General features: G+C 47.0%; 1 protein-coding gene across 1 annotated transcript in view; it reads right to left on the reverse strand.

Moving 5' to 3' along the window:
- Positions 1-6,790: 6,790 nt before the first annotated feature.
- grin2da (glutamate receptor, ionotropic, N-methyl D-aspartate 2D, a) overlaps positions 6,791-22,950 on the reverse strand; it is a 42,555-nt gene continuing 26,395 nt past the window's right edge. Inside the window, exons 9-15 of the mRNA XM_038971500.1 lie at positions 22,743-22,896; positions 19,892-20,017; positions 19,429-19,658; positions 18,627-18,787; positions 17,892-18,079; positions 15,212-15,444; positions 6,791-9,817 (exon numbers count right to left, since the gene is read on the reverse strand). Coding sequence (XP_038827428.1) covers positions 6,791-9,817; positions 15,212-15,444; positions 17,892-18,079; positions 18,627-18,787; positions 19,429-19,658; positions 19,892-20,017; positions 22,743-22,896 — 4,119 coding nt within the window. The remainder of the gene's footprint in view (positions 9,818-15,211; positions 15,445-17,891; positions 18,080-18,626; positions 18,788-19,428; positions 19,659-19,891; positions 20,018-22,742; positions 22,897-22,950) is intronic.

The raw sequence follows: 22,950 nt of genomic DNA on the forward strand, positions 1-22,950 counted from the left end.
CCATACAGAAATCCATACAGATCTTGACTGGCCTGCACAGAGCTCTGACCTCAACCCCATCGAACACCTTTGGGATGAATTGGAACGACGACTGCGAGCCAGGCCTAATCGCCCCAACATCAGTGCCCGACCTCACTAATGCTCTTGTGGCTGAATGGAAGCAAGTCCTTGCAGCAATGTTCCAACATCGAGTGGAAAGCCTTCCCAGAAGAGTGGAGGATGTTATAGCAGCAAAGGGGGACTTGCTTCCATATTAATGCCCATGATTGTGAAATGAGATACTCGACGAGCAGGTGTCCACATACTTTTGGCCATGTAGTGTTTGTGTTCTGTCATCTATACATAGAAAATAATACAGTAACATGCATAGCGCATGTTACATACATACATATGTTACACAACAAATTAATTCAGTGTAGACTCCTTCGATATTAGTCTAATTGACATTATTAGAAGTACTTATCATACATTTTAAGTGGCGATATAACTTTTGTATTGCAATAATTGACAATTGTACACTGAGTATATCAAACATTAGGAACACCCTTCTAATATTGAGTTGCACCAGCTTTTGCCTTCAGAACAGCCTCAATTAATTGGGGCATGAACACGTAAGAATTCCACAGGGATCTTGGCCCATATTGCCTCCAATGCTTCGCACAGTTGTGTCAAGTTGTCTTGATGTCCTTTGGGTGGTGGACAATTCTTGATACACACAGGAAACTGCTGAACATGGAAAACCCAGCAGCGTTGCAGTTCTTTACACAAAGCGGTGCACCTGGCACCTACTACCATACCCTGTTCAAAGGCACTTAAATCTTCTGTCTTGCCCATTCACCCTCTGGAGTGGCACACATACACAATCCATGTCTCAATTGTCTCAAGGCTTTAAAAAAATATTCTATACCCCGTCTCCTCCCATTCATCTACACTGATTGAAGTGAATTTAACAAGTGACATCGAGAAAAGATCAGAGCTTTAACCTGGATTCACCTGGTCAGTCTATGTCATGGAAAAAGCAGGTGTTCATAATGTTTTTGTACACTCAGAGTACACTGCAGTTGAAGTGCAGCAACTATACAGAGAATTTTAAGGGGCGATTATGGTGAAAAGTACAACAATAGCACTTACTGAGACGTGTTCTCGCCTTGAGGTGCCGTTGTTGCACCTCTAGATTATTACGTCTGCCTTGTATTATTACATAAAGACTGTCTGCCTGAATAACAAGTCTGTCAGATTATTGCATCAGAAAGTGAGGACCATAGACATTGAATAATAACAGGCTACATCCACATCCATCTCAAGGGAGAAAACATTACTTATAAGGCAAAATGTGAATACAGTAGATCCTACATATGGACTCGAGCACCAAACCAACAAACTATAAATCAGTTTAAACATAAATATATTCAATATTCTGAGGAAATAATGTAATATTTTAAAAGGTATTTTATATCAGTAACCCATATGAAACAAAATCCCATTCCTGCTCTTACAATATGTTATAGACCAGTGGTTCTCAAACTTTTTATAGTCCCGTACCCCTTCAAACATTCGACCTCCAGCTGTGTACCCCCTCTAGCACCAGGGTCAGCGCACTCTCAAATGTTGTTTTTTGCCATCATTGTAAGCCTGCCACACACATACTATACATTTATTAAACATAAGAATGAGTGTGAGTTTTTGTTACAACCCGGATCTTTGGAAGTGACAAAGTGCTCTTATAGGACCAGGACACAAATAGTAATATAATAATAATCAATAATTTTGATCTTTATTTAGCCATCTTACATATAAAACCTTATTGGTTCATCAAAAATTGTAAATAACTCACCACAGGTTAATGAGAAGAGATTGCTTGAAAGGATGCACATAACTCTGCAATGTTGGGTTGTATTGGAGAGAGTCTCAGTCTTAAATCATTTTCCACACAGTCTGTGCCTGTATTTAGTTGTCATGCTAATGAGGGCCGAGAATCCACTCTCACATAGGTATGTGGCGTCAGTGTCTTAACAGTGTGATTTGCCAAGGCAAGAAACTCTGAGCGCAGCCCTATCCAGAAATCTGTCAGTGGCTTCTGATTAAATTACATTTTCACAGAACCGCTTGTTGCAATTTCAATGAGGCTCTCTTGTTCAAATATCGGTAAGTGGACTGGAGGCAGGGCATGAAAGGGATAACGAATCCAGTTGTTTGTGTCGTCCGTTTTGGGAAAGTACCTGCGTAATTGTGCACCCAGTTCACTCAGGTGCTTCGCTATATCACATTTGACATTGTTCGTAAGCTTGAGTTCATTTGCACACCAAAAAATCATACAATGATGGAAAGACCTGTGTGTTGTCCTTGTTAACGCAGCCAGAGAAGAGCTCCAACTTCTTAATCATAGCCTCAATGTTGTCCCGCACATTGAATATAGTTGCGGAGAGTCCCTGTTATCCTAGATTCAGATCATTCAGGTGATTAAAAACATCACCCAGATAGGCCAGTCGTGTGAGAAACTCGTCATTATGCAAGCGGTCAGACAAGTGAAAATTATGGTCAGTAAAGAACTTTAAGCTCGTCTCTCAGTTAAAAAAAACGTGTCAATACTTTGATAAACAGCGCACTTCTGTATGTTGTAAAAGCGTTAAATGGTCGCTGCCCATATCATTGCATAATGCAGAAAATACAGAAGAGTCCAGGGGCCTTGCTTTAACAAAGTTAACCATTTTCACTGTAGTGTCCAAAACGTCTTTCAAGCTGTCAGGCATTCCCTTGGCAGCAAGAGCCTCTCGGTGGATGCTGCAGTGTACCAAAGTGGCGTCGGGAGCAACTGTTTGCACGCGCATTACCACTCCACTATGTCTTGATGAAGGCATTGTCTGTATTGTTTTTTTAGCATTTTCCCCCAGCATTGTCCCAGCCATATCCGCAGCAGCAGGAAGAATTAAGTCCTCCACAATAGTATGGGGCTTGCCTGTCCTAGCCACTTGGTAGCCCACCATATAAGACGCTTCTAGCCCCTTCTTATTAATGGTATCTGTTGCTTTTCTACATGTCATACTACTCAAACGTCGTCTTTATTCTCACTCAAACTCCCGTTGTTAATTTTTCAAATTGTCATGTTTCGTTTCTAAATGTCTGCGCAAGAGTGAAGGTTTCCCGCGAGAGAGTAACGGTTAATGTGATTGGATGTTAATTATTTGACTAGGCTACCTGTATTTGTTATTTCGCTCTACACTAGATGTTTTTATTTTATTTTTGGCAGTGAAACGAGGCTACTCAGGTGAGAAAAAAAACTCACCCAAATGTATAGCCCTGTTGGAAAATATAAATGTACTGTTTGAAAATGTGAATAAAAAAATATTTCTAATATTTATTTTTTTTAAACGTGAATCACATTTTTATTTGGAGTACCCCCGACGGCATTGCGCGTACCCCGTACCCCAGTTTGGGAATAACTGTTATAAACGATCCAACTAATCATTTTTAACTTCAACTCGGTGGGTGATAACTGATCTCCTCACAGTGAGGGGTGATGGTAGAAAGACACTCTGGCACAAAATGGCTGTCAACCAACCTCCATTAAGGTGTTTAATAGTAGCCCCAGCCATCTCATAACAATGCACTGTAAGTGCTCCAAGATCTGTTGAGCAGCTCCATCTCAATTAAATGTGTTATGGCATTAATGAGCTTCCATATAAGTCGGTATGTGTGTATGAGTGTGCATAGTCCCGGGCTGGTACATAGTAAAAACACATTTCAGTCAACACTTTGGACCTCCGTTTCAATTTACCACATTTCTATTCTTATTGTTGTTGCATTGTCGAGAGGTGAACCTGCAAGTAAGCATTTCATTGTCATGTGTACACCACACGTACGTGTTCCTGTGCATATGACAAATGACTTGTAAAAGAATTGAACTGGACGCGAACCATTTTCACGTGGTGCATCTGTGTGTGTGAATGAGAACACCTATCTATAATACCTCCACTAAGGTGTCACTTGCTGTGATAAAACATTGTACTTTTCTAAGGACAATCTGTTCTGCACAACATGTCCTCGTGGAGATATGTGAACAGATAACTTTCTCGCTCCGTGCTTACCCAATCATCCCACCCGCATCCGCTCCTCTGACGCCGACACAAAGACAAATCGAAACGGACGGAACAGGTTTTAATATGAAAATTATTTTTATTCTGTTCTGCTTGCAGTACAGCACAGTATCGTCTTTCCAGTGGTGCGGCAGCCCAACATGACCACTGTGTTCTGCTCCAGTATGGCACATTGATTCTCACACAGTGACGCAGTGCAAGTCCGTCTGGACACAGTGTGGCGTAAAGACCGCGCAGGGTTAGCGAATAGAGACAGCGCCGGACGGGGCGCTACAGTGGGGATTATTATGGAGGAACACAGTGTGTTTTTGTTTAGTTCAGCACGACAGATGCATCTTTGCAGAGTGAAAGCACACACCACAGTCCTGGTATGGCTCACTATGGATAGTATACTTCTGCATGATGCAAAAAAGCCTTTTGATGCCCGCTAGGCTATATTGTGTGTAAAGAAGTCACTGTACATGTCAACACATTGGTCCAGTTGGAATCCAGGCCCCAGTATCTCACCAGACGGTCATGTTGTTGGACAGGCTATGCCCTGGTAAAATACCTTATAATCCAATAGTTATTAATAACGTCTTACAGCCAAGGCCCATACTCACACAACTACAGTGACACGGTCGTCAGACACACACCTCAGTCACATCGCAAATATCATTGTTAACTAATCGTGGTTGATGGTCAGTAAGAACATAGTTAAGTACTGGTCTCTGATTTCACTGGGTTTTGAGGACAGACAAAAATACAGCTTCCTAGATAACACTATCAATTTAGTAGACAAACGTAACGTATAATATCTTACCTTTGAAATATATTATATATAGATATGCTATTATTGAGATGAAATAAATATTCACCGATACTTTATAATTTAAAAAAAAGAACAGTTTACAATTGCAGACACTCATCAACACAACAAATAGACATAAGGGGCAGATATTTCGGTTCATTTGTGGTACAAATACCTTGGCAGGTAACATTTCGTCCACGGTTAGCCTCGTCATTGGATTCTTGTAAGCTGTTGATTGTAACAAGCAAAGCACGGCTTCCATTGTGTTCCTATAGCTCTTGGGGTTAGCCAGGTTTTAAGAATGAAAAAACTAAACTATTCGCAACAGCGAGCACTCCCAGTTGTGGGTGAATTTTTCCTTCATATCTTATCTCATGGCACTGGAATGAGAAACAATAACCTCACATCAAGATGCTGAACAATAATTGATCTACTGCTACCCAACTCCACAAATATATATGTGATATACATCTAGATATTCAAAGAAATGCAGACAAAACTTTACACGACACAATTTTGTGTTAACTCTTTTTCTTCGGCTGAAGTATGGCTCAGATGCAGTCGCGGACAGACGAATGAACTGAACAGACTATATGGAGAAGATGGAAACTAGCCGTGTGGGTTACTGACAACATGCACAAAAAGTCGTAACAGTATTCACTCTCCGCTACTCAACTTCCTGTTGCTAATGCTAATGCTAAAGGTGGGTAACGGGCTGATTTGAAAGTACATCGGACTATGCAGGTATCAGCTTTGCAGTCAAATTGCCATAAATAAGCTAGCTCTTGATTACAGATTTACAAACGCATCTCTGGTAGCATCTTTTAGGCACCTATCATGTTGACATCATTACTGGGACACAGAGAATTCATTCTGGCCATCTGTGCGGCCACATGTCCGACAATTCCATCTAGCATTTACCCAATGGTTTTCCACATAGTGCCCCCCCAAAATGCTACAATCTTAAAGTGTCTTCATAGTTGCAGCAGACTAGGTCAAGGCTACATTCTGTCTTATGGGGGGAAAGGCTGCCAATGACGTTAGGTAGTTGAAAAACGTTTCGCGTGTACCCAGTATAGTACAGCACAGTGCTTACATTTTGTCATAATTAATACATTTGTCTCATATTATAATAACACATATAGTAAACTAACCTTTTTTAAATATAAAATGCATGAACTGTTGGTGTGCGGGTAATGTATTGCTCAAGAGGGACATGAATGGGGGAGTACCTGTGGTATAAATGAAACAGCATTGTATGTAAGCTCCACTGAAGTTTGGCACAGTATAAGGTCAGTCACAGTCGACTTACCCTGTTGTCAAGAATACAAACACAGTAAAACACAGACACACAGAATATCAAATATGAGTTTGAGAGGGTGAATGGGGAAAACAGAGAGGGCTAGCTGCTATTCCATTCTCCCTAAAAGTGAAATATAGAACATACATGACCCCAGACTTCACAGTTCTGTGAAAGTTAAAGGAAAGTTAGGGGTTAATGTTAAGGGATGTAAATAAAATGTTTCTGCATTGGAGCCCTCAGTAGGGAGGTCTATGAATGAGTACCTGAGCCCTCAAGAGCAAATATAAATTTGACAATAATAACCACTTCACTTCAAGACCCAAAGACACGCCGTGTCAAGAGGACGGCCCCATTTCTGAGAGCCCACTTTGGACACCAATTTCATTGAACCAACAACACATGTAGTCTTTCAGATACTCTGACCAGAATGAAGAGAGCCCCAGTAAACATGACATTGCTGTGCACTCCCTCTCACTGGACAATGGGGGTTGTGCAAGAGTTGTAGGGGGCTGAGTTACAGGACTGCTGTTGCCACACAGTCATGACCCAAGGTTGTCTGAATAGGTCGGTGTTTCCTACCCAGGTAGGTGTCTATGATTCGCCTCACACCTCACTCTCCACACTGGAGAAGTGTGCAGACCCCCTCCGTGAGCAGAGGCTCTTTGCCTTGAGGGGCAGGTGAGGTGACTGTAACCTTTGGGGCTGGGGCACTGAACGCAGTCTCTGGTACAGGAGTTTGGCACTAGCAGAAGCCATAGAAGACGGCTGGGGGGCGCCTGGGGTGGAGGATACTACAGAGGGAGATGAGACCGAAGAGGACGAGGTGGGAAGAGGGACGTGGATGGGATGGGATGCAGAAGGAGGGGCAGGAAGGGCTGGGAGTGTTGGTGGAGGGAGGGAGGGGATGAGGGTTTGCGATGTAGAGGACTGCCGAATGCGGTCCGTCCGCTGTGTTCGCTGGATGCTGAGGTTGGACTGGCTTCCCGATATGGGTTGATTCTGGGTCCGGTCGGGTTTGGAGTAATGCCGTTTGGAATTGGCGCTGCTCCCGAAACGTTGACAGTGTAGAAATAGCTCCTCCTGGCTACGAGAGCTCACCTTGGCCCATTTAGAGTGAGCGTGTTGATGCTCGAGGGCAGATTGGCAGTTGCAAGCCACATCACCGCGCCCTTTGACCTTCCTTTTCCCTTTCTTCTCCTCCTTCACGGGAAGCTTGTCCACGGACCAGTATCTTTGAGGAGCTGGTGGTGTCAATGGAGGTGGAGGCCACTGTGTACCACCTATCCTCCTTGAACCCCAGGCTTCACCTGATCCCCAGCCACCTTCCCCTGCTCCCCTCCATCCCTCCCCATGCCTCAGTAACGAGTCATCCCTACTGTTTATGCTGCCAGCTTTTTCTCTGGCGGGATAAGTGCCGAAAAACCAACCTCCCCCTCCTATGCCCCCAACCGCCCTACCCTCATGACCATCCCAGTACCTTTCGAACTTTCCGAATTCTCCCGAGGAGCCGTCGTCGTCGGAGTAGATGCCCACCACCTTATCGCGTTCCCTTTCGGACTCTGATGCGGTCCTTCTTCTTCTTTCGTGTCTCGTCTCTTGCTCCACTTTTCTCCTTTGCGCCTTGGAATCGTCATCCTCATCTTCGGAATCCCACTCATGAAACGACAGACCTTCTTTGGAGTGAACCTCCACTCTTTCGTTCCTGCCCAACAGGGGGCGCTTCTCCCCTTCTTTCCCTAGGGCCTCTCTATCTGAACCCTTACTCCTGCGCCTGGATGAGAAAGGGATCAGTGGTAGAAATGCAGATGAAGGAGTCTCTGAGGATGGGTTTCCTGCTCCCCAGAATTTGACAGAGGTTGAGGGTTTACTGGAGCTCTGGTACTGCTTGCTGGAACTGGAAGGCCTATCTGCATGCCTGTGGCGAGAGTGAGGACTTCTGTTCCTTTCCTTGCCTCTAGTGTCGTCTCCATCATCTCTTTCCTTATCCTCTCTCTCTCTCCTCTCTTCATCCCTTGGAATATCCCATCCGTAACTTCTGATAGAACTTTCACTCTTTTTCCGCATGGAGTCACGCCTCGGAGCAGGGTAGGAGGAGTAGGCCTCTTGCGTTATCGCTTTGAGGTGCCCTCTCTGCTCACCATCTCCCTCGTGCTCTGATCGCTTGCCCCGGTCTCTTCTCTTCACCTTCTCCTCTTTCTTCCTCTTCTTCTTCACTTTACGCCGCTTGCGCTCCCGCTCTCTCTCCTTCTCCTCTCTCTTTTTTTTCTTCCGCCCTTTCTTCCTCCTCTTTCTCTCCCTTTCGCTCTCTTTGTGATGCCGTTTCTCCTCCTTCCCCTCAGCCCTGGTTCCTGTTCCTCTACGTCTTTCTCTCTCGCCCCAGGAGGCCCACCACTCCTGCAGCTGGGCTAGCTGGCTCCCTGCCCTCTCTCTCTCATACTGTAGATGAGGCTTGCGGGGTGGCACAGGCGGAGGGGGTGGACTGCAAGGCAGTGAGCGAGAGGACATGCGTCGGGATTTGCCCTTTCTCCGTACTAGCAGGAGGCTAGACTCCTCTGTCAGCTCATCAGAGTCATAGATGTCATCGACATCTCTACTGCCAGCCCTGTACTTAAAACTCTGGGACGATGTGTATGAGGTGATGGAGGATGAGGTTGAGTTGGAGCGGGAGAGGGAGACGGAGGATGAGGATGAGGATGAACTGGATGAGGTGGAGGAGCAGGAGCTCGAGGTGTAGAGGACGGAGTGAGAAGGAGTGGTAGGAGTAGTGTGGGCAGGGGACGAGACAGGGACAGGCAAAGGGAGTGGGGGAGGGCAACGGCTTCGCCTGCCACCTCCATCCCTTGCGCCGTACCGCCCTCCCCCTCTTCTCCCCAGGGGGAGGATGTTCTCATACAGAGGCCCCCCGGAGCCCTTTCTTTTAGGGAGGCTGCCTCTTCTCCAAAATAGCGGCCGATGTGGGGATGAGGGGAGCGGTAGAGGGGGCTTGGACATGAAGTGCCAAGGGGGCGGTCCTTTAGAAGGTAGCCGTGGCATTCCTGAGGACTTTGTTCCCCTCTGGTTAATTTTGGGGGTTTGAGAGCCACCTGTTTGTGGGTCAGCATTTGCCCCTAAGCCCTCTGGATCGATCGGGCCATAGTATCGCTTGTATTCATCCAGACTCCCGTCCCCTCCACCGGCTCCCCCAGCCCAATGAGGGGGCAAGCCCTGTTGAAACTGTGCCATGTCTGGGATCCCACCGCTGCCACCAATAGGTTTGTCCGTGCTGGGCTTGGGACGGTTCCAGCGGTCTACCACAGCCAATCTGCGGTCATGACGAGGCAGAAAAGTGGAGCACGGCATAGGACCCTCCATAAGGGGACTGTTTGATGGCCCAATGGCCATTGCAGAGTGCCCAGTAGTCGGAGGAGATGCAGCAGGAAGCATGCTGTATGCTTGCTGTTGCTGCTGCTGCTGCTGCTGATGCATCTGCTGCTGCTGCACCATAGCAAGGGTAGTGTTACAGGTTACAGCCGCTGAGATGTGGGATTGGGGTGGAGGCGGCATTGTGGGAACACTATGATATAGGGGAAGTGTGTTTTTTAGGCCTCCAGAGATGGTTTCATCTTTAAACTTGCAGCAACTGTACATACCCTGGGTAGAGAGAGAAGGGAAAGCGAATTAGGATACAGCTAGCACACTACACATCCCAGTATCCCTTGATGAGAATATTGATACTTATGAAAGTCGCTTAAAAACATGTGAGCTTAGTAAGTCTCGTAAAACTAGGTCACATATGTACATATGTTGTGGCAGAAATGTAGCAGAAATGTGTCCCTATAGAAGACTGAATACACTTACCTCAGTGTCTGCATTTAAGGTGCACTCAGGCTTCAGTTCAATTCATCTTTTTAAACTACCACCTAGTGTGCTGTGTACTCTGGAGCTCCCGCTGCACTGCTCAAACACTAAGTCACAACTGACTCTTTAAAAAAAAGAACAAGCACTTTGTGACATCTGCTGATGTAGAAACGGCTTTATAAATACATTTGATTGATTGATTGAATAATCTGTCCTTTCTCTCCCCTCCAGCGTAAAATGTGACGTGCCATGAATATGGCGGATGCTGCTCTAAGCAATATCTCTACTCTGTACTCTGGGAGAGGTGGAAACTGACCACAACATACTAATGAGGATGGAAGAGGAACTTGTGACAGGTCTAATACAGGTCTAATACTAAGTAATTTACTGCTTTAAAAGACTGATAGGCAACAATTATCGATTAAGTGCGTTGAATGGCGAGGCCATGTAAATCATAACAGATTTATCACCTTTACTTGAAGGTGATTCATTCAATAACAATAGGTCTTAATGGAAAATGAGAGTCATCGCACTAATCTGATGGACACAAATCTGATGGACACAAATCTGATGGACATGAATCAACATTTTGTGAAAGTCACGGTCGGACATATCCCGGATCACCAACGTAGAACGCACTAGTACGAAAACACTTGACGCTACACAATGTCATCTGAAATCTGGGAGAAAATTTGGCTCAATTTTGACTAGGTCACCTGAAAACGAGGTCACCGTGTACGTCAACATTTTGATACAAGGACCTACCTTCTGAATAGTACTGCCTAAACAGCCTGTGATGTATTGATGCACCAAGTCCTTTCCCTTCTGCCACCGCCAGGAGGCATCACTACCACCACTACCACCACCAGGGGTATCACTACCACCACTAGCACTAATACCACCACCAGGAGGCATCACTACCACCACTACCACCACCACTACCACCACCAGGGGTATCACTACCACCACTACCACCACCACCACCAGGGGTATCACTACCACCACTAGCACTAATACCACCAACAGGAGGCATCACTACCACCACTACCACCACCAGGGGTATCACTACCACCACTACCACCACCACTACCACCACCAGGGGTATCACTACCACCACTAGCACTACTACCACCACCAGGAGCATCACTACTACCACTACCATCACCACTACCACCACCAGGGGTATCACTACCACCACTAGCACTACTACCACCACCAGGAGGCATCACTACTACCACTACTATCACCACTACCACCACTACCACCACCAGGGGTATCACTACCACCACTAGCACTACTACCACTACCATCACCACTACCACCACCAGGGGTATCACTACCACCACTTGCACCACTACCACCACCAGGAGGCATCACTACTACCACTACCATCACCACTACCACCACTACCACCACCAGGGGTATCACTACCACCACTAGCACTACTACCACCACCAGGAGGCATCACTACTACCACTACCATCACCACTACCACCACCAGGGGTATAACTACCACCACTACCACCACTACCACCACCAGGAGGCATCACTACTACCACTACCATCACCACTACCACCACTACCACCACCACCAGGGGTATCACTACCACCACTAGCACCACCAGGAGGCATCACTACTACCACTACCATCACCACTACCATCACCACTACCACCACCAGGGGTATCACTACCACCACTAGCATCACTACCACTACTAGCACCACTACCACCACCAGGAGGCATCACTACTACCACTACCATCACCACTACCACCAGCAGGGGTATAACTACCACCACTAGCACCACTACCACCACCAGGGGTATCACTACTACCACTACCATCATCACTACCACCACTACCACCACCAGGGGTATCACTACCACCACTACCACCAGCAGGGGTATCACCACCCCCACTACCACCACTACCACCAGCAGGGGTATCACCACCCCCACTACCACCAGCAGGGGTATCACCACCACCCCCACCACCACTACCATCACTACCACCAGCAGGGGTATCACTACCATCACTACCACCAGTATTGATGCACCAAGTCCTTTCCCTTCTGCCACCGCCAGGAGGCATCACTACCACCACTACCACCACCAGGGGTATCACTACCACCACTAGCACTAATACCACCACCAGGAGGCATCACTACCACCACTACCACCACCACTACCACCACCAGGGGTATCACTACCACCACTACCACCACCACTACCACCACCACCACCAGGGGTATCACTACCACCACTAGCACTAATACCACCAACAGGAGGCATCACTACCACCACTACCACCACCAGGGGTATCACTACCACCACTACCACCACCACTACCACCACCAGGGGTATCACTACCACCACTAGCACTACTACCACCACCAGGAGCATCACTACTACCACTACCATCACCACTACCACCACCAGGGGTATCACTACCACCACTAGCACTACTACCACCACCAGGAGGCATCACTACTACCACTACTATCACCACTACCACCACTACCACCACCAGGGGTATCACTACCACCACTAGCACTACTACCACTACCATCACCACTACCACCACCAGGGGTATCACTACCACCACTTGCACCACTACCACCACCAGGAGGCATCACTACTACCACTACCATCACCACTACCACCACTACCACCACCAGGGGTATCACTACCACCACTAGCACTACTACCACCACCAGGAGGCATCACTACTACCACTACCATCACCACTACCACCACCACGGGTATAACTACCACCACTACCACCACTACCACCACCAGGAGGCATCACTACTACCACTACCATCACCACTACCACCACTACCACCACCACCAGGGGTATCACTACCACCACTAGCACCACCAGGAGGCATCACTACTACCACTACCATCACCACTACCATCACCACTACCACCACCAGGGGTATCACTACCACCACTAGCATCACTACCACCACTAGCACCACTACCACCACCAGGAGGCATCACTACTACCACTACCATCACCACTACCACCAGCAGGGGTATAACTACCACCACTAGCACCACTACCACCACCAGGGGTATCACTACTACCACTACCATCATCACTACCACCACTACCACCACCAGGGGTATCACTACCACCACTACCACCAGCAGGGGTATCACCACCCCCACTACCACCACTACCACCAGCAGGGGTATCACCACCCCCACTACCACCAGCAGGGGTATCACCACCACTACCATCACTACCACCAGCAGGGGTATCACTACCATCACTACCACCAGCAGGGGTATCACCACCACCACTACCACCAGCAGGGGTATCACCACCACCACTACCATCACCACTACCACCCCCACCACCACTACCACCACTACCACCACTACCACCAGCAGGGGTATCACCACCACCACTACCATCACCACTACCACCACTACCACCACTTACCACCAGCAGGGGTATCACCACCACCACTACCATCACTACCCCCAGCAGGGGTATCACCACCACCACTACCATCACTACCACCACTACCCCCAGCAGGGATATCACCACCACCACTACCATCACTACCATCACTACCCCCAGCAGGGGTATCACCACCACCACTACAATCACTACCCCCAGCAGGGGTTTCACCACCACCACTACCATCACTACCACCAGTACTACCATCACTTCCACCACTACCCCCAGCAGGGGTATCACCACCAGTACTACCATCACCACTACCCCCAGCAGGGGTATCACCACCAGTACTACCATCACCACTACCCCCAGCAGGGGTATCACCACCAGTACTACCATCACCACTACCCCCAGCAGGGGTATCACCACCACCACTACCATCACTACCACCAGCATGGGTATCACCACCAGTACTACCATCACCACTACCACCACCAGGAGGCATCACTACTACCACTACCATCACCACTACCACCACCAGGGGTATCACTACTACCACTACCATCACCACTACCACCACCAGGGGTATCACTACTACCACTACCATCACCACTACCACCACCAGGGGTATCACTACTACCACAACCATCACCACAAGGCATCACTACCACCACTAGCACCACTACCACCACCAGGAGGCATCACTACTACCACTACCATCACCACTATCACCACTACCACCACTACCACCACCAGGGGTATAACTACCACCACTAGCACCACTACCACCACCAGGAGGCATCACTACTACCACTACCATCAGCACTAACACCACCACTACCACCACCAGGGGTATCACTACCACCACTAGCACTACTACCACCACCAGGAGGCATCACTACTACCACTACCATCACCACTACCACCACCAGGGGTATCACTACTACCACTACCATCACCACCACCACTACCACCAGCAGGGGTATCTCCACCACCACTACCATCACTACCACCACTAGCACCACTAACACCACCAGGAGGCATCACTACTACCACTACCATCACCACTACCACCACCAGGGGTATCACTACTACCACCACCATCACCACTACCACCAGCAGGGGTATCACCACCACCACTATCTTCACTACCACCAGCAGGGGTATCAGCACCCCCACTACCATCACTACCACCACTATCTTCACTACCACCAGCAGGGGTATCACCACCACCACTACCATCACTACCACCAGCAGGGGTATCACCACCACCACTACCACCACTACCACCAGCAGGGGTATCACCACCACCACTACCATCACCACTACCACCACTACCACCAGCAGGGGTATCACCACCACCACTACCATCACTACCCCCAGCAGGGGTATCACCACCACCACTACCATCACTACCCCCAGCAGGGGTATCACCACCACCACTACCATCACTACCATCACTACCCCCAGCAGGGGTATCACCACCACCACTACCATCACTACCACCACTACCCCCAGCAGGGGTATCACCACCAGTACTACCATCACCACTACCCCCAGCAGGGGTATCACCACCAGTACTACCATCACCACTACCCCCAGCAGGGGTATCACCACCACCACTACCATCACTACCACCAGCAGGGGTATCACCACCAGTACTACCATCACCACTACCCCCAGCAGGGGTATCACCACCACCACTACCATCACCACTACCACCACCACCAGGGGGCATCAGTACCACCACCACCACCACCAGTCAGTGACTCACCCTGCTGAGGGCCAGTAGGAAGTCCATGCCCCCGGAGTGGCCCAGGCATTGCCTGATCTTCCAGTACACCAGGTGCTCCCAGGAGAACACCAGCAGACTGAGCCCCATGGCCACCAGCAGCATGTAGAAGACGCCCGCCATGTTGTCGATGTCCAACTTGGAGCTCATCACCTCAATCTTGTCGTTGTGACAGATCCCAGAGAGCCACAGGCGCTCAAGCATGTCGATCTCGTCTGGCGGGGGAGAAGAGAGGCCGGGAGGCAAATAAAAAACAACGAGAAGGTGTTATCTGCCTTTGTTATGAGACAAGCAGTGTTTTATACCTGAAAGGGGGGAGCTGGAAGAGATGATGCATGGCGGGGGGCGAAGCGAGAATGAGGGAGAGAGGAAGAGAGGGAGAGGCAGAGAGAGAGGCAGAGAGAGAGAGACAGGGAGAGACAGGGAGAGAGACAGGGAGAGACAGGGAGAGACAGGGAGAGACAGGGAGAGAGAGAAGAGGGGAGATAGAAGCTGCACAGCTTTGATGGAGGTCTGAAATGGCCAGGATACAGAATGTCCCATGCTAAGAGTGACCCCGACAGTGCTTCAAGATGAAAGGAAGCGGACACTGATAGGACTCCGCACACTAATCATCAGTACCTTATCAAAAACAACTGTTACACTGTCAAGGAATAATGAAGGAAAAGCCAGAGCTTGTACTCAGTGGAGAGCAGATAACGTGCAGTGAAATGACAGCCACATCTGTGAGCTAAAGCCCTCTGCATTGCAAGAGGAGCTACTTAAAGTAAGTTTTAAAATCCCTGTTCATTATAACACTGAAACATTCAACTATATTAACCTTAGGTTAATTTCCCCTTGTGGGATACGAAATTGTAAAGCCCAAGGTACATGGATTAGAAAAACAGGAATTAACCATGTTGACTGGAATGTCATAATCCACTCCAATAAAACTCAATAAAAAGGATTCTACCAAACAAAAATATTCTTCCAAGAATGTGTAGCTAAGAATTCACAGTCAGAGAGTTAGTGATCTGTCTGATTACATTTTTACATTTGAGTCACTTATCAGACACTCTTATGCAGGGTGATTTAGTTAGAGCAAACCATCTTAAAATAGCTGGGTGAGACAACCACATATCTCAGTCATAGTACGTACATTCTTCCTTAATAAAGTAGCTATCAGCCCAAGTCAGTGCTAGTAGGGGGGGGGGGGGGGGGGGGGAGTGAAGTGCAAATGTTGGTTCACGAAAATCACTATACTTAACTGCCAATTGTGTTTTCAACAATGGATTCTAATTTGCATGATCATAAACTGTGGCAGACTCCTAATCTCATGCATCATGTTTCAATAAGCACCTCCGTCCCCCGCTCTCTTTCACATTCAGCCCTGAATCACGACGGCAGCCTGAACTCAGGGCTTCATAAAGCCGCTTTGAGATCTTCACAAAGGCCGATGAACTGAGACGGAGCTGCAACATCCTCGGCGTTAGCGAAGGAATAACCCCGCCGTATAAATCACAGCACCAGAGCGATTGAGTGACAGAAAAAAAGATGTATTATAGAAAGAAAAAAGTCCCATAATAGGAAGACCAATTGTAATGTTAACAATACAACGTATGATACAGTACTGGAGAATACATGTATGGAATCTTTAAGACCTCGTATAATGTGATGATTAGTGAAACATTCTGGGGTGGCTGCACAGACCCAGATTAGGCCTACAAGTCCTCATGCACTAAATGTTAACTAGAGAATCACCGTTGCAGTCCATGTTAATGCTTCATCTGGGTCACAACCACCCATAATAAATCCAACATTCAACATTCGTTTACTGTCTTACAGTACGGCGAGCCTCCTGTAAAACAGAGTGTGTAGGCCCACTGTAAGACATACAGGTAACTGCCAAAATAATGGAAACACTTGAGGAAATAAGGGAGGCGAAGTATATTGAAAGCAGGTGCTTCCACACAGGTGTGGTTCCTGAGTTAATTAAGTCATTCAAATCCCATCATGCTTAGGGTCATGCATAAAAATGCTGGGCAGGCCATTATTTTGGCTACCATGGCTATGCCCCCATAGGATGACAATGCACCCATCCGCAGGGCACGAGTGGTCACTGAATGGTTTGTTGACCATGTAAACCATATGCCATGGCCATCTCAGACCAGATCTCGACCCAACTGAATTCTCATGGGAGATTCTGGAGCAGCGCCTGAGACAGAGCTTTCCACCACCATCAACAAAACAGCAAATGATGGAATTGGTGTCTCATCCCTTCAATAGAGTTCCAGACACTTGTAGAATGTATGATCAAGGTGCATTGAAGCTGCTGGTGGCCCAACGGTGGCCCAACGCCCTGGTGGCCCAACGCCCTATTAAGACACTTTATGTTGGTGTTTCCTTTATTTTGGCAATTACCAGTAGGTCTACTGTAAAATGTACAGTATGTAGTACAAACTGTAAAACCGTGAATACGTACAGCATTCAACTGAATTAAGCAGTAAGTACTGCAGGAAAGTGTATTTTTTCTCTCACTTCAATCCACCACCAAAAAGCAGAGACATAGATTGATGCTGCCAGCCCGCCACTAACAAGCCAGCACATCTATCAACTTCTCCTGCCTGTCCCCAATCCCTCTCTCCCTCGTCCATCTCTCCCCCACTCCTCTTTCTCTCCTCACCGTCTCCCACCAGCTGCAGTAGGGCCAAGTCCACGGGGCGTTTCCAGCGGGTGTTCTTATGCAGGGCGATGCCATAACCCGTGGTGGCGAACACCTTGCCCGAGCCAATGGTCATCACCTTACAGCCCTCGTCCTTCCGCGCCATGTAGTTTAGCACAGCCGCATCATAGATGAAGGCATCTAGTTTGCTGAAGGGGAGGGAGGGAGAGAGAGAGGGGCGAGAAGAGGGGATGAGAGGGAGATGATAAGTGAGAATGCATCATGTGAGGTTTAATAACACGGTACGTCAGGTCCGGGTGAGGAATAGGCTGCTAGTGGTCAAGTTGTCTAGGGGAAGTGATTGTCTTTCCTCTGCATGAGGCGCACAATTTCTTATAAATACCCTCATGCTTCCAACATAAGTTTATGTATGTTTTGTCTAATGTAAGCAGAATCCCATATTTTGCACTACAGACACCAGCAGAGAGACAAACACACATACAGTACAGTACGACAAGACATCCCAGGGAGATAATTGTTGCTAAGAGGTTGCTATGCTGGGTTGTGTTCATTTGGGCACATAACGGGGAAAATAAATGCAACGGAAAACGAAAATGTGCGTTTCTTATTGGACAAGTCTAGGTAGTCCCTCCCTGTTTCAGTCTGTTTTCTTTCCGTTTGGTGCCTAATGAACATGGCCCTGGTTCAATGCAATGAAATGAAAGGGATGTCATCTTCACAAACACACAAACTGACCCAGTCTTGAGGTTGTCGATGGCCTCCTCCACGCCCTTCTGGTTGTTGCGGATCATGAAGTTGTGCATGTTGGCGTAGTTGCTGCGGATGTTCTCCTCCGTGCTCCCGTTGGGGACGGTGCCAAATCGTAGCGGGGGGTACTGCTCAGTGGGCTGCTGGAACTGAGGGGATAGAGGAGGAACTAGAGGTTGATGTGGGGATTCAGGGTAAAAGTTGAGTGACAAGAGTACATTACATCGTAAATAATGCATGCATAGAGATCTAAGGAAGTTGGACAGGTGGACAATACCCCAAGCAACGTGTCATGAAATCAAAGAGCTGCCAAAACGCAAGAACATTTGAAAAGATTGCGGCTCAAATCTCCAACACCAACTCAGCAAGTTGAGCGTCTATCTTTTGAGATGTTATTGTGATTTTTGGCTGTGCTGTCCAGTGCCCACCCAACGTACTTAGAGCTCATGTAAAAAGGCCTCTTCTATTCCCCCCCCCCCCCCCCCCCCCCATTGATGGATCAATGCATAAGTTGTCTGAAGGTGGCAGCAGAATTACCACTAGACCAACCTTCAGCACAACAAAAGACATCTACTTTTATTGACTTCCAGGCGCTACCCTGAAGCATGCACTTGCACATTCCCGTCATGGATTAACAATAATGGAGACTCCCTCCAGCCAATGCCTTCACCAATCCATAGACATAGACAAGTAATGTGCAAGTGGGAAAAATTGAGGCACCGCTGTGGTATGGAAACAGACATTATGGCCATCTTGGCCTTGGATCAGAAGGGCCTCCTCACTCACACACCTTCTTGTCGCTGAGGCCAGACACAGTGTCGATGTACTCCTCCTGGATCATGAAGGCTGCCAGGTTGGCCGTGTAGGAGGCCAGGAAGATGACAGCGAAGAAGGCCCACACCAGCACCATGATCTTACTAGTGGTTCCTCTGGGGTTCTCCACAGGCACTGAGTTATTGAAGACCAGAGCCCACAGCAGCCAGATAGACTTCCCTATGGTGAATTTAGAGCCCCCTGTCTCTGGATAGAGAGAGATAAGGGGGACAGACAGAGGGGGGAGTGGGAGAGATAGTGAGTGAGAAAGAAAGAGAAAAAGAGAGAGAGCGAGAGAGAGAGAGAGAGAAATGGACATTGAATGGAAAATAAATATCCCCAGGGTACTCACAATGGCATATAACTCATCACGACCACTTAAATTGCTTCAATGGTGATAACCTGAAATAATAATGACCGTACTGTAATAAATGACTTACTCTTTGCACTCTGCAGGCTGCGGTTGTAGCCAACAGGGCTGAAGAACTCGAAAATAAAGACTGTGACGGCGACCACGGACAGGCACATGACGAACATCATCACCCACACAGCTGGGCTGTACGGCTCTGAAACATCACATCACAAAGACATGGGTTCTGTCCCAAGGTTCTCACTCGCTTGCTACTTAGAATGAAGCTATGGATGCATGCCAAATTGCCCTAAAAATGATCAAAAACTCCAGCCACCCTAGTCATAGACTGTCCTCTCTGCTACCACACGGCAAGCGGTACCGGAGCGCCTATTCTAGGTCCAAGAGGCTTCTAAACAGCTTCTACCCACAAGCCATAAGACTCCTGAACATCTAATCAAATGGCTACCCAGACTATTTGCATTGCCCACCCCCTCTTTTACGCCGCTGCTACTCTCTATTATCTATGCATAGTCACTTTAATAACTCTACCTACAGTACTTCGACTAACCGGTGCCCCCGCACATTGACTCTGTATCGGTACCCGCTGTATATAGTCTCGCTATTGTTATTTTACTCTTGTTCCTTGTATTTCTTATTCTTATTTTTTAAACTGCATTGTTGGTTAGGGGTTTGTAAGTAAGAATACCACACCTGTTGTATTCGGCGCATGTGACTAATAACATTTGATTTGATTTGAAATGGCACCCTACGGGCCATCGTCAAAATAGGTACCCTACAATTCTCTATATACAGTGGGGTCTGAAATGATTGACACCCTTCAAAAAGATCAGCAATAGTGATTGTATAGAATAAATAATTCAAAAACTGAGCTATATTGAACGCTCCAAAAAATTGGGAAATTATATTATTTTATACTAATACAATTGCTCAGAGAAAGAGATTTTATTGAATAAGTAATACAAAAAAATATCAACAAGGTAGGAGTCTAAATTATTGACACCCCTAAAGATGCTTATTAATAAAGTGGTTAAATGTTTCGTTTTTTGGTCCCATATTCCGAGAACGCAATGACTATATCAAGCTTGTGACTCTACAAACATGTTGGATGCATTTGCAGTTATTTTTGGTTTTGTTTCAGATTATTTTGTGCCCAATAGAAATTAATGGTAAATAATGTATTGTGTTTTTTTGGAGTCACTTTTACTGTAAAAAAGAAGAGAATATGTTTCTAAACACTTCTACATGAATGTGGGTGCTACCATGATTATGGATAATCCTGAATGAATCGTGAATAATGATGAGTGAGAAAGTTACAGAGGGTCAAAAATCATACCCCCAAGACATGCTAACCTCCCCTGTTATTGGTAATGGTGAGAGGTTAGCATGTCTTGGGGTATTGTCTTTGACCCTCTGTAACTTTCATTATTCACGATTCATTCCGGATTATCTGTAATCCTGGTAGCGTCCACATTAATGTAGAAGTGTTGAGAAACATTATATTCTTATTTACAATAAAAGTGACTCCAAAATGACACAATACATCATTCACTATGAATTTCTATTGGGCACAAAATCATCTGAAACACAACCAAAACAAACTGCAAATGCATCCAACATTGGAACACAGCGAGGAAGGGGAGGGGATTCTCCAAAAAAGCCATTCGCAAACAAATACACTTGTGTCATAGGTAGGGATAGCTGGAACTTAAAGGGGTTGTTCTGCAGAAACATGATGTCGATTTGATACCTGTGAAGTAACGCTGTAATTACATGTATTATTGTGTTTCATGAAATGAAGTTTTTTGTTATTACACAAGTGGAATAAGGAACTGTCTTTAAAGAATTTTTGGAGGTTCAGATTCTGTCTGACTCGAGTCATGTAGGAGTAACTTACAAGCTCAAAACAATTAAGGTCAAACCCAAGATGGATGACAAAATGGCTGATGGTCTCAAGAAAATGACCTTACAGAAAGGGTCAGGCTTGAAGATCCAAGATTTCCTTGGCAAGAGATTACTCTGGGCTCAGGCCAGCTAAGACATACTAAGACCAAGCCAAGAACCCTTAGGTTACAATCAAATCAGTGACCCTTGAATCAGACGAAATGGCCTTGGAGTAAAAAAAACTCCAGGTTGGCTACAGTACATGTCCAGATTGCCTACTAAATCTTACTTGACAGATAGATAAACATCCATGTTTGAAACGGATCATTCAGAGGGAAAAACGACATACAGTATGTGCTGTTTGAGTGTCTGAAACTAAGACCACATCCAGTCTGTGCTACTTGAGTCGATGGCTGAACGAGCTTGTTGTACTTACAGCACAGACGCCTCCTATGGCCAGATTACTGTGTAATACTGAGTCATATCTGATGAGCTGCCATTACACACTGTATTATCTAAGATCTGGCTGCAGATATAGACGTACCATCACGTCTCAATCGATGGCTGTAGGATTAAAATGTCGGCCTTGTCTGCAGACTGAGTCTCTGTCTCTACATGCTCGGGAAAAGTCTGGAATTATGCTAACGCGATTTGAAATGTAGAGGTGTTATCTTAGAGACATATTTCACTCTGAAATATCTTCACCCTTCATTATCGAGGGGGGGGGGGGGGGGGGGGCATAGCCCATTGGAATAGTGAATTTCACCAAAGGCTACAGTGAAAAAATCAAGAAAAAAATAAAATATCGACGTGTTTATGGCCTTTGTTTGAGATGCCTGTGAAACCATGCTTGACAACTTTGATACTAAACCAAGAGGGAGAAATCAAGGTTTTCCTTGTTAATGGGGGGTAACATTGGTTGGGGTATGTCAGGTATTGTGTGTTACAATAGACTCTTCATAGCCCATCATAGGCCCTTCATAGCCCGTCATATGCCCTTCATAGGCCTTCATAAGCTCTTAGTCAGCCCTGCTCACCAAGGAAGGCCGACGGCGAGACGGTGCCGTTGCTACGGGAGACCATGACGCTGATGCCCGTCTCCACGAAGGGGACGGAGAAGTCCACGACCTCTGACCTCTCCTTGTTGATGGTCAGGGAGCCAATGGCCATGTCGGCCCGTTTATAAACCACCTGGTGGGCAGGAGGGGAACTGCAGTTAGGAACAGAAAAAAATGGGCCCATTCA

Source organism: Salvelinus namaycush, chromosome 32 (genome assembly GCF_016432855.1).
Source record: "Salvelinus namaycush isolate Seneca chromosome 32, SaNama_1.0, whole genome shotgun sequence".
Classification (NCBI taxonomy): domain Eukaryota; kingdom Metazoa; phylum Chordata; class Actinopteri; order Salmoniformes; family Salmonidae; genus Salvelinus; species Salvelinus namaycush.